Below are 12,839 nucleotides of genomic sequence, written 5' to 3'. Positions count from 1 at the left end.
GATCCATTGAGCGATACAAAGCTCGTTTAGTGGCAAAAGGATTTAGCCAAGAGGCTGGAGTGGACTATCACGATACATTCAGTCCGGTTGTGAAGCCTACAACAATCCGAGTGGTTCTGTCTCTAGCTTTGTCAAAAGGGTGGTCGCTACGGCAGCTCGATGTCAAAAATGCATTTCTACATGGGCAACTACATGAAGAGGTATACATGTCTCAACCCTCTGGCTTTACTGATCCAAAATATCCACACCATGTGTTCAAGCTTCACAAAGCTCTTTATGGCCTTCAACAAGCACCTCGGGCATGGTTTGAGAAGCTTAGCTCGAAATTGCTTGAACTCAATTTTATGCCTTCTAAATCTGATACGTCTTTGTTTATCCGCAATTGTGAAGGCCACATTACTATTATCTTGGTCTATGTGGATGATCTTATTGTTACAGGAAGTTCTAATGAGTTCATTGCAAGTCTTGTTCTTCAACTGTCTAATGCCTTTGCTATAAAGGATATTGGTAAGCTACACTACTTTCTTGGTGTTGAGGTACATTATCAGGCCACTGGATTGACCCTTACTCAATCCAAATACATTAGAGAACTCCTCACTCGTGCCAATATGGATGGTGCGAAGCCAATTTCCACACCTATGGTAATAGGACTTCAATTGTCTCAACATGGGAGTTCACCATTTTCTGATCCGTCTTTGTATCACAGCTTGATAGGAGCTCTTCAATATGTGATCATCGCGCGTCCGGATGTGTCATATAATGTGAAAAAATTATGCCAATTCATGCATAAACCTATGGAAACTCATTTAACTGCTATGAAGTGCTTGTTGCGTTATTTAAAGGCAACCATGGACCTCGGCTTGCACTTGCGTTCAATTAGCTCCTTAGCCCTTCAAGCCTTCTCAGATGCGGACTGGGCTGGCTGCCCAGATGATAGGCGATCTACTAATGGTTATCGTATTTTTCTTGGACCTGGAGCTTAAAGAAGCAGTGAGTGGTTGCACGGTCCAGCACCGAGGCTGAATATCGGGCCTTAGCTGCAGCTAATGCTAAAGTTACCTGGATGCAACATCTTCTTCAAGAGCTTCATGTATCTCTTCCTCAAGCTCCCATGCTATGGTGTGATAATCTGTCTGCGACCTACCTCACTGCCAATCCTATTTTTCATGCCCGAACCAAACATTTTGAATTGGATTTTCATTTTGTCCCAGAGAAGGTGGCTTCGAAAGACCTGGACATTCACTACATCAATTCCTTGGATCGGTTAGCAGGCATCTTTACCAAGAGCCTTCCTTCCCGTCGGTTTCATCACTTTCGTTCCAAGCTTACAGTTGCACAGCCACTGCTCAGCTTGCGGGGGCATGTTAGGACATCTTAACAATGAGCTTATCCTCACGTTTATTTAGTTGTATTTAATTAGAATTCATATGTATAGTTTATCTAGAGGAAGGATAATACCAAGTATAGTTTATCTCTTAGAGAGTTTGTATTCAACTACACTTTGTGTAGCATCCTGTATATATAGAGGAAGAACTCCTCCATGAAAGGCACACAGATTTTATCAGCTTCATTAAACCTTTTCAATATTAAAAACACGAAGGGTCTTAGAAATGTTGATTGAACTTTTTGCCCTTCATTAAAAAACTCTGTAATAGACAAAATAGTCATTTCCTGTTTTCTTAAATATTAAATATGTAGTATAATATATTACAAAATATATAAGCTATGTAATTAATAATAGGAAGTAGTAGAACTCAAATATGGTAGTAAAGAATATCAAATTTTCGGAGTAAGTATTTACTTTTCCTCATATAGTACTCCAATTCTATAATTAAGGTTTTGAAGTCTAACTTATAACAATAGAAATGTTGAAATTGCAGGTCAAATTAACATCACGAGGATTCATAAATCCAATACGTTTTCCGTCCATGATTAAATATGTCAAATTGTTAAAAGTCCATGATTAAACATGTTAAATTGTTAATAAATATATAAGCTATGTATTTAATAAGAGTTCTTCGCCCTAAGGTCCGTCAGAGTTTTTTGAAGGCTACTTTACCCTAAACCTAGCTTACGCCTATTAAAAGGGGTACATATTTCCTTGAAAACACATCTCGAATATACCATAAACTCTTGGGTATTCATAAAAAATCAAGAAATCAAATTTTGTCTTTCTCAAAGTCGAAGTAATCAAGAAGCGATCTTCCTTAAGATCAACTCGATATATCGAAGTGTTGCCTGACGTTCTTGGCGATCAAATACATCCAAATAATCCTATGTTCGAGAAAAAAATTTAAAAGAGAAGAATAAAGTGAATACACAGAATTGTACTCATAATCTTGGTAAATAAAATCACTTCTCTTATTATTTATTTTGTCATTGCAGTTTATTTTTCATACTTGAGAATGTTTTTTTCCCATGTCTACATATATTTTCACTTTTTTTTTTATCTTCCTATGATAACCACTTCCAAGTGTTTTTGGCTTTAAGAGTGCGGTTTTCTTTTTTGGTATAATACAGTAAAAACAACATTACGAAACTCTTTAACACTTTGAGCTCTAGGTTTTATGGGGGAAAAACTCCATTTAGGGTTGGACGTCCATATTTTTCTACCTTTAAATGAATATTCAATCTATTTTGACGTCAATTGCTATTACATATCATTCACTATATTTTAAATATACAATTTTTATTAATAGACGCACTAAAAGCATGAAACCCATTAGCGAAATGTGGCTCGTTTAAATGATTAAATTTTGGGGTCCCGCAACATTTAAATTTTTATCATTAAGCAAGTTTGACATGAGAAAAAGAAAGAATTGTCATGAATCATCTATATCTATCTATAATATATTAAAAGCACGAAGAGTCGTAATGTTGATTGAATTTTTTGCCTTTCATTAAAAGACACTGCAATAGACAAACTTGTCATTTACTATTTTTCTAATATTTATATTGAAATTAAATAAAAAAATTCTTATTAAATCGATTCCTAATTTGATCTATGTAGGAAGTCCTACTATTTTAGGAATAAAAATCAAGATTTACCTTATACGAATTGTATCCTTATTTGAATGTCCTAAATAATGTAGTAATCAAATACATAAACACTAATAATAATATATATTTCATTTAAAAAAAACTAAAAAAAAAACTACTTTGGTGTCATTAGTTTTTACCATAAACAAAGTTAATATTTTGGACAATCAGACAACTCAAAACTATGATGGGCTCTGATAACCGTTGTAATTAGCTATTATTATGTACAGCTACAATATCTCCTATAATATTATGTACAGCTAGAATATCTCCTACAATCTAGAATATCTCCTAGAATAAGGTAATTATATCATTGATAGCCTAGTATTACGCCAAAGGCAACGGCCTAACTTTTGTATATATTGATTACTGTACATTATCATTAATCAAGGAATTGATTTCCACCATGGTATCAGAGCAGGGTTTAATCCTCCAACCAACCTAGCAGCCACCACTCTTCTCCTCTCTTCGTTCACCTTCTCCCTCCTTTCTTCTTCCTCTCTTTTTCTTCGATGCCACCATGTTTGACACAGGCGCAAAGTTTCACTCTGCCCTCTCAATAACCAATGTCAAATCTCTCATCCCCTTCACGTTGGACATTGAAAATGGTCCATATTATTCATGGGTGGCGTTGTTTAAGGTGTAAGCCCGAGTGCACAACCTAATGCATCACATTATCCCTCCTACGGAGGCCGCGGCTACGGCCAAAATTGATGCCTTACGGGTAGCTGATCCGGAACTCTATGACCGTCTTGATGCGGCAGTCCTACAGTGGATATATAGTACGATCTCTCCTGAATTACTTTAAGTCATATTGGTCAAGGATGACACCGCGGCGAAAGCTTGGCAGAGGTTGGAGGCCATCTTTCAAGATAACAAGGGTTCTAGGGCAACCCATCTCGAGGAGGAACTTGATGCTGTCTCTCTCGAAAAATTTTCAAGTGCGGATGCGTATTGCAACCACATGAAAACCTTGGCGGACAGGCTGGCTAATGTAGATGCTCCGGTGGCAAATAGTCGCCTTGTCTTGCGACTTATTGGTGGTCTTCCCGAGGCCTATTCTGGTACGGTGGATTTTGTCCAAAATCAAGACCCATTACCACCATTGAAAGCGTTCGATCCCGAATAAAATTGGTGGAACGTACTCTAAAAAACCGCCTCTCCAAAGAGGCCGCGGGAACGCTGCTTTTGTTGCCTCTACTGGCGGTGCCCAACCAGGTAATATGGACCATGCTAACTCTAATCATCAACATAATTATTCTTCAAATTCTAATCATGGCAGAAATAATAACACCAAGAATAAGAAGAAAAATAATTATGGGAAGAACAATGGGCACAACCGCACCACTGGCCGCGGTGGGGGTGGCCAGAACAGCGGCTGCGGCACCAACCAGTGGCAGACTGGCGGCAACAGCCAGTGGCAGCCGCGTTACGTCATCGTCACACAACTATATCCATACCCCCCGTATGGACAGTGACCACAACAATGGGCTGCCCCACCATGCCCCTATCCATCTTCTCAAATGCAACAGCAACGTCCAGCAATGCAGCCCGGCATTTTTGGGCCTAAACCTCAACAGGCCTACTCAATCTTTGTCGCCCAGCCCCATATTGGCTATACTCCAACGGATATTGAGGCGGCAATGCATACATTTTCTATCGCTCCACCGGATGGAAATTGGTATATGGATACCGGTGCAACATCTCATATGACCTCGGACCAAGGTACATTCTCATCTTATTTTAATTCGAGCAATAATAATTATCGCATTGTTGTTGGTAATGGGCATGTAATTCCAATTCATGGTTATGCGAACACTACTTTCTCACCTCCAAACCCCCCCCCCCCCCCTCTCACCTTAAATAATGTATTGCATGCACCCAAGCTCATTAAAATCCTTATCTCTATCCCAAAATTTACCACTGACAACTGGGTTTCTGTTGAATTTGACCCGTTTGGTTTTTGTGTGAAGGATTTACAGACGGGGAACAAACTAATGAGATGTAACAGTAGCGGGGAACTCTATACACTCTCCGCCGCCATCCAGCCTCACCTTCAAAATCTCATTCCGTCTTCACTGCTTTGTCTCCTGATTTATGGCATAGTCGTTTAGGACATCCGGGAGCCAATACTTTACGCTCTCTTCATAGCAAGCATTTTATTGAATGTAATAAGAACAAACAATTTTTTTGTTCATCTTGTACTTTGGGAAAACAAATTAAATTACCTTTTTATGAATCGATGTCATTCACTGCTTTTCCGTTTGATATAGTTCATAGAGATCTTTGGACGTCGCCCGTAGCTAGCTTTAATGGGCATCGATACTATGTACTATTTCTTGATGATTTTAGTAAATTTTTGTGGACTTTTCCCATCTCTAAAAAGTCTCAAGTTTACTCTCTTTTCACCAGATTCCATGCTCTTGTCAAAACTCAATTTGAAAGGCCCATTAAAAATTTACAATGTGACAATGGGAAAGAATTTGATAACGGGCCACTTCAATTATTTGCTCAAAAACATGGGATGCAATTCCGACTCTCTTTCCCTCACACATCTCCTCAAAATGGAAAAGTCGAACGTCACATCCGATCCATAAATAATGTAATTTGGACCCTGCTTGCTCATGCCTCGATGCCCCCCTCATTTTGGCATTATGCACTTTCTATGGCCACATATCTTTTGAACATTCTCCCAACTAAAGTTCTCGGATCCTCTTCCCATACTCAACTCCTCTACCAAAAAGATCCTAACTATTCTCATCTTCGGGTTTTTGGGTGTCTATGTTTTCCTTTGTTTCCATCTACCACCATTAATAAGTTACAAGCACGGTCCACCCCTTGTGTCTTTCTTGGGTACCCTTCCGATCATAGGGGATATAAGTGTTATGACATGTCAAGCCGGAAAATTTTCGTTGCCCGTCATGTGGTATTTGATGAGCACACATTCCCATTCTAAAAAATTCATACTCCTGACTCTCACACGTATGAATTTTTGGACCATAATGTTAATCCATACATCACTTATCACATGCAACGAAATTCTGAAAATACATCTCCCAACAATTTAAATTCCCTAAATGACACATCCCAATCCCCAACAGCAGACTAACCCGCAGCGGGTCAGCCCTTCTGCTACTCCTGGACCGATGAGTTCAGGCCCAGCTCCATCACCTATGGCCCAATCCCCACAGCAGCTCCACCGCATGACAACTCGGTCCCGTAATGGCATTTTCAAACCCAATTTGAAATATTTCTCCAACCTTAACACCGAGACCGCTACCTCCATCTCTCCATTACCCAAAAATCCCGTAAGTGCTCTCCGTGACTTAAATTGGAAGAATGCCATGATGGATGAATTTAATGCTCTAATTGAAAATAAGAAATGGGAGTTAGTTCCTCGACCTGCTAATGTTAATGTGATTTGGTCAATGTGGATTTTTTGTCATAAAAAGAAATCTAATGGTTTTTTTGAGAGGCATAAAGCCCGTCTTGTAGGTGATGGCAGGTCTCAACAGAAGGGTGTTGACTGTGAGGAGACTTTCAGTCCGGTGGTCAAGCCGGCATCTATTTGCACTGTGCTAAGTATTGCATTGTCTTATTCTTGGCCCATACACCAGCTCGATGTCAAGAATGCTTTTCTTCATGGCAATCTCTCTGACACTGTGTATATGCATCAACCATTGGGTTTTCGGGACCCCAATTTTCCTGATCATGTCTGCCTATTGAAGAAGTCTCTTTATGGCCTGAAACAAGCCCCTCGGTCTTGGTACCAGCGGTTTGCCGATTTTGTCGGCACCATTGGCTTCTCACACAGCAAGTCTGATCACTCATTATTCATTTATCGCAGGGGTTCTAATATTGCATATATACTGCTTTATGTCGACGACATCATTCTTACGGCCTCTTGAGACAATCTCCGTAAGTCTATTATGGCACTTTTGAGTGCGAGTTTACTATGAAGGACCTTGGTCCACTGAGTTATTTCTTGGGTATTGTTGTTACTCGTAATGCAGATGGCTTATTTTTGTCACAAAAACAGTATGCCGAAGAAATCCTGGAACGGGCAGGTATGTCACATTGTAGCCCGTCTCCTACACCTGTTGATACGAAGCCAAAGCTAAGTGCTTCGAAAGATGCACCATTTGATGATCCGACTAAGTATCGTCAGCTTGCTGGGGCTTTGCAGTACCTTACATTCACTAGACCAGATATCTCATATGTCGTCCAACAGGTGTGTCTCCACATGCATGACCCTCATATTGAACATATGGCTACTCTTAAGCGTATTCTGCGCTACATTCAGGGGTCTATTGACTTTGGTCTGCATCTCTACAAGTCTACTGTCAACAGCTTAGTCTCTTATACAGATGCAGATTGGGGTGGTTGCCCGGATACTAGGCGCTCCACCTCTGGTTATTGTGTCTTTTTCAGTGACAATTTGATTTCTTGGTCTTCAAAACGTCAGCCTACACTCTCCCGTTCTAGTGCTGAGGCCGAATACAGGGGAGTTGCTAATGTTGTCTCCGAATCATGCTGGATCAGAAATTTACTTCTTGAGCTACATTGCCCGATCCAAAAGGCGACACTTGTTAATTGTGACAATGTGAGTGCGATATACTTATCAGGTAACCCGGTACAACATCAGCGCACTAAACACATTGAGATGGACATACACTTTGTTCGCGAAAAAGTTACCCGTGGCAAGGTTCGTGTCCTTCATGTTCCATCCTGATATCAGATTGCATACATTTTTACAAAAGGGCTTCCGCGCGTACTTTTTGATGACTTTCGGGACAGTCTAAGCGTTCGCCAACCTCCCGCTTCGACTGCGGGGGTGTGATAACCGTTGTAATTAGCTATTATTATGTACAGGTAGAATATCTCCTAGAATATTATGTACAACTAGAATATCTCCTAGAATAAGGTAATTATATCATTGATAGCCTAGTATTACGCCAAAGGCAACGGCCTAGCTTTTGTATATATTGATTACTGTACATTATCATTAATCAAGGAATTGATTTCCAACAGGCTCTTTTGGTACACGACACCGTTATTTGATCATCTTAATTTTCTTTTTGTTTTTCTTCTTTTTGATCCAATAGTTCAGTTAAATTTATCGAGCATAGTCATCAATTTTGTTTTTCCTTTTTAAACATTCAATATGAACGTGCATGTCATTAAATATGTTTAAAATCTAAATTTTTATTTATTAAATTATTTCCTATATTTAGGACTTTGTAATGTACTAAAAATCTAAGATTTTACTTATAAATTTTTTCCTTATTTGAATTATATCCTAATTTTTAGGACTTTAAGTCAATTATAACTCTTCTACAAACTTATTATTTGTTTTCCTGAAGCTTCAATTTTTTTTTCATCAAAGCTTTTTATGCAGGTCATTGATCATCCCTCTCCAACAACCAAAATTATTTTCCTTTGGAACTGGTAAGTTTTTATTTACAAGTATTGGAAGTATTATTTTGTTTTGTGATTTTAGCCACAACTTGCTTCGGGTGATTTTTCTTTATGCTTAATTTGTGTGTACACAATTGAAATTCCATAGAAAGATCTACAATTCTTGAACACACTGATAATCTTCGGTTAGTTTTAAACGCAGTGCATTCATGACCATGAAGTGCATGGGTCTCTCTTATTTCCTCAAATAGATGGGTGATGAAACTCAAACGCTAGGTAAATGAATTTATTGGCATCCAGACTCTCTTCGTTTACGTGAAACCTATTGACGTTTTTCTTTTCTATTTCATCTATCTGTTCTTTACACTTTTGGTTTCTTTTTAAATCGCATGCATAAGTTTATTGACAATGTAAGTCCATCCTTTAAGTGTTTTTTTCTTAATTTATGCTACTTGATCTTATTCTATTTTTATTGTATTTGGTATTATTTTAATTTGGTTGTACTTGATTATTTGATACATATGCCTATGTTTGTACTGGTTTTCTCATTTAAGATTCTGTTTTGGTGTTGCAAGGATGATTAAGCGAATAAGATTTTACTTTCGGACATAAGCAAATTGGATCAAAATAAACTTTTTAATATATGAAAAATCTTTTTTTCTTTGATTTTAGGCAGGTAAATTTAATGCCAGTATGCGGTTAGCAGGAGGTCTTCTCAAGAATTCTGTAAGCAACTCTAGATTTGATATTCGAATTGTTTCAGCAAGATGACGCTTAAGTTAAATTCGCACGTTATGTTTCTAATCTTATTTTTCTATTCATTCAAGTTTAATACTTTTGTTTGATTTACGGTGATCGAGCATTGAAGATTAATAGCGAAAGAAAGATGATATTATCTTATTATCCATCGCAAAGGTGGATTGTATTTAAATGCCATCATTAAGACCTCTTTTCTACCATATACATTAGACAACGCCTTGAGGGTATGCTTCTCATACTCTCTTTTCCACCATATACATTAGACAACCCCTTGAGGGTATGCTTCTCAGACTTTCCTCTTCCGTTTTTGCGATATAGAAAAATTTAAATCTAGATATATAGTGGTTCATTCTTGATCATCTGACTAACAATATATACTATCTCCATCTCAATTTATGTGATTGTGTTCGAATTTTAAGAGTAAAACGAATTATTCTTTGACCATAGTTTTTAAATATGCCTTTTAAAAATTTTGAATGATTAATTATTATAACTTATAGTACTTTTTACGTAAATTTCAAATATGTAAATTTTATTTCGAAAAAAATAAAAGATTTTATGTACAAATGTATGGTCAAAATTAAGAGATTGAATCTCAAAAAACGAAAAGTATTACATAAACTGGGAAAAGGGACAAATGAATATAAATATTGTGATGCATAATGTGTCCATACTCACGAAAAAAAATCACATTGATATCTTTTCTGTTTATTCTTTTCATTAGTTTAAATCATCTATTTTTTCTGTTGGATCATGCATCTATTGATAGCTCGATCACAGGTTTTGAGGCTTGAGGCACAATCAATAGGTAAAAAAAAAAAATCGTTTATTTTTTTGATGTTGGCGCAATACTCGTGTTGATGTTTGTCATGGAATCTGGTCAAATTAATTTTAGAATTTTTTATCAAGCTTATTTATTTTGTAAATATTATGATGATAATGGTCGAAGTGAATTGGTGATGACCTGCAGGTTCAGAAAATTTTGAAACTTCACGTCCAACATATCTACTTCACAATTCTTTGCTGTGTAATTTGCTTATATAAATATTTCCTATTTGGATCGTAAGTTTTACAAAGTAATAAAATAGACGTCCGTTTGTGTTATTTTACCCAATAATATTTCTAATATTCTTTTAAAAAGCCAAACACTGAAATTTTGAGTTAAAAGAGAATACTGTTATGAAATAATATTAAAATTACACGACACAAAAGATATAGCCAAAGAAGTTGGGAGAGAGAGATTTTATTGTTTCTATAATTTCTACAAGTAAACTCCTATTTATATGAGGAAACAAGGCAATAACTTGGTGGCCACACATACTTGGTGGGCAAGTATTCTTGGTGCCCAAGTAGTCTTGGTGCCCAAGTTCATGTGATGGGCATCCACTTTACAACACTCCCCCTTGGATGTCCATTAATTAGATGATGTGTCTCGTTAAAACCTTATTTAGGAAAAAACCCTGTGGGAAAAAGTCCTAAATGAAGGAAAAAGAGCACACATATCTAGTAATACGCTTTGAGAGCTGCCTCATTAAAAACCTTACCAAGAAAACCCTAATGGGACAAAACCTTGGTTAAGGGAAAAAGAGTACAGCGCGTATTTAACTCCCCCCTGATAAAAGTACACATAATTCTTGAAGATGAAGTACTCCGATCTTGTATATACCAACTTATCATATCTTAAGGTTGGTACTGTGTTTGTGATCAGATCTGTCAACCGACCTGGCTGATAATTTGCATCTTCATTCCGTAGATAGAGTTGCATCATCACAATATAATATTGTTAAAATCACGTCAAGTACATTCTTGACTTGCTTCATAATCTATCTGATGTTATCATTCTATGGTTTGACTGTCATGTATAATAACATGGTTTGACAGTAATCCTTCATGGAAAGAGATAACGTATTTGGATCGAACTCTTATGTCGATTAGATGAATACCCTGTATATACAAAACACTTGACAATATTTGTTAGGATAAACACATTCATGCCATACTTTCATTAGCAGTATGCAATTGATCTTATTTCAATAGCTCCATATAGGAGTAAATTATATCATGCTCGTAGTTATAGCGAGATATATAAGTGCATCAATTGCATAAAGATATGGTACTTCAGGACCAATTCAATTTTCTTATTCCAACTTCTTTCAGCAGATAATGTACTGCTTTTGTAAACTCTTCAAGAGCCCCAATAATATTCATATGAAAGGTTCTGACTATCATAAAGAGACAAGGGTAAACATAGTATATTTGTACCATTCGTCAATGAATATACATTAAGGCGATTTCAGTACATCAACCTTGATTCATTTAATCCATTTAAGGATTATAAACCAGTTTTCCAAGAATTTGTATATGCTTCAAGCATTTTTTATCCTTCAAAAATTATCGTATAAACTTTGTCAAGTAAGCCATATAGGCTGTGACAACTTCCATCATTATAAATTGTGACATCTTTTAATGTCTGGACTACAGGTCCAATCGCTTACCAAGATGCATCATATCACTTGGTAAGTATTTCTACGTCAGCATGCTTTAAGAGGCGTAGAACTTATATCCTCACAATCTTATTCAATATTGCACGCCATACCGTATCAAAGATATCGTCGATGAGATATCATCTCGTATCGGTTCGCAATTCGACATAACTTACTGAGATCTCATCACTTCATTATTTTCAGGTACCTGAACCTCTCATAAGGTTTATGAAGTGTTATGTCGTAGCTTTTCAAGAGCACATTGTCTCCTTATTATGATCATTTTCTCCTCTCTTTTTCAAGGATTATTATATTTGGAACCAATTGATCTACCATGCTCCATGCATGCTGCAGACTCTGTCTTTCAGGGACATTAAGAGCATTTTGCAGATGAATAATAAAATAGTTAGGTCAGCAAATGCTTCCAGCATTTGACTTGAATTATCTGAGGATCATACTGATGATAATTTACAACATATTTCTTTGTTGTTTATTCTCTCCCCCTTATTTTAGTGACATATGTCCCCATTTTCTTTGGGAAAATCCATCTGTGTGCATCATGGTATATCCATTAATCATATACCGCACATCAAATGCTATAAGATGGAAATATCTAGTTCCTGACCCTGAACCAAATATGAGGGGAGAATTTATCAAAATTTATTTATCTGAAGCATACAAGTGCTGTTGTATGCAATATATCATATCTCAGACCAACATCTGATGCTCTGTTCTCATAAGCAATTTTTTTGGCTATATTATGGAGGCATCTAATGTCAAACCAGCTTAGATATAAACCAATATTATCAAGATGATTGTCTTGATTACATATTCTGAAAATTGTGCTTCCATCTCAATCATTTGGAGCAAGCAACTTCGTAAATGTCAAACTGCCAGTTGACAATAAACATACATGTGACCGTCTCATAGATGCATCTATTTAAGACATCACATTGCAGGTGAAGAGGCCCACATTCATCTTTTATATTTTCCAGAATTTCAGGGATTTAATCCCAACATTAGCTGGTGTAATCAACTTATCATGAGAACAAGCAACACAAACAAATTCTTGAAGAATCTTCTAGTTCTTTAATATGTTTTTAATACTCAATTAGCACATCAGATTTAAATCAGGATGAT

General features: G+C 36.8%; 1 protein-coding gene across 1 annotated transcript; it reads left to right on the top strand.

Moving 5' to 3' along the window:
* The first annotated feature begins 6,994 nt into the window (after positions 1-6,994).
* Positions 6,995-7,771, top strand: LOC132629106 (uncharacterized mitochondrial protein AtMg00810-like). Its single transcript, XM_060344842.1, has one exon. It carries the CDS (start codon positions 6,995-6,997, stop codon positions 7,769-7,771), a length of 777 nt encoding a protein of 258 aa, XP_060200825.1.
* Positions 7,772-12,839: the final 5,068 nt, after the last annotated feature.

This window comes from Lycium barbarum, chromosome 2 (assembly GCF_019175385.1).
Source record: "Lycium barbarum isolate Lr01 chromosome 2, ASM1917538v2, whole genome shotgun sequence".
Lineage (NCBI taxonomy): Eukaryota > Viridiplantae > Streptophyta > Magnoliopsida > Solanales > Solanaceae > Lycium > Lycium barbarum.
The sequence above is the reverse complement of the archived record's forward strand: the minus strand, read 5'-3'. Positions and strand labels throughout refer to the sequence as shown.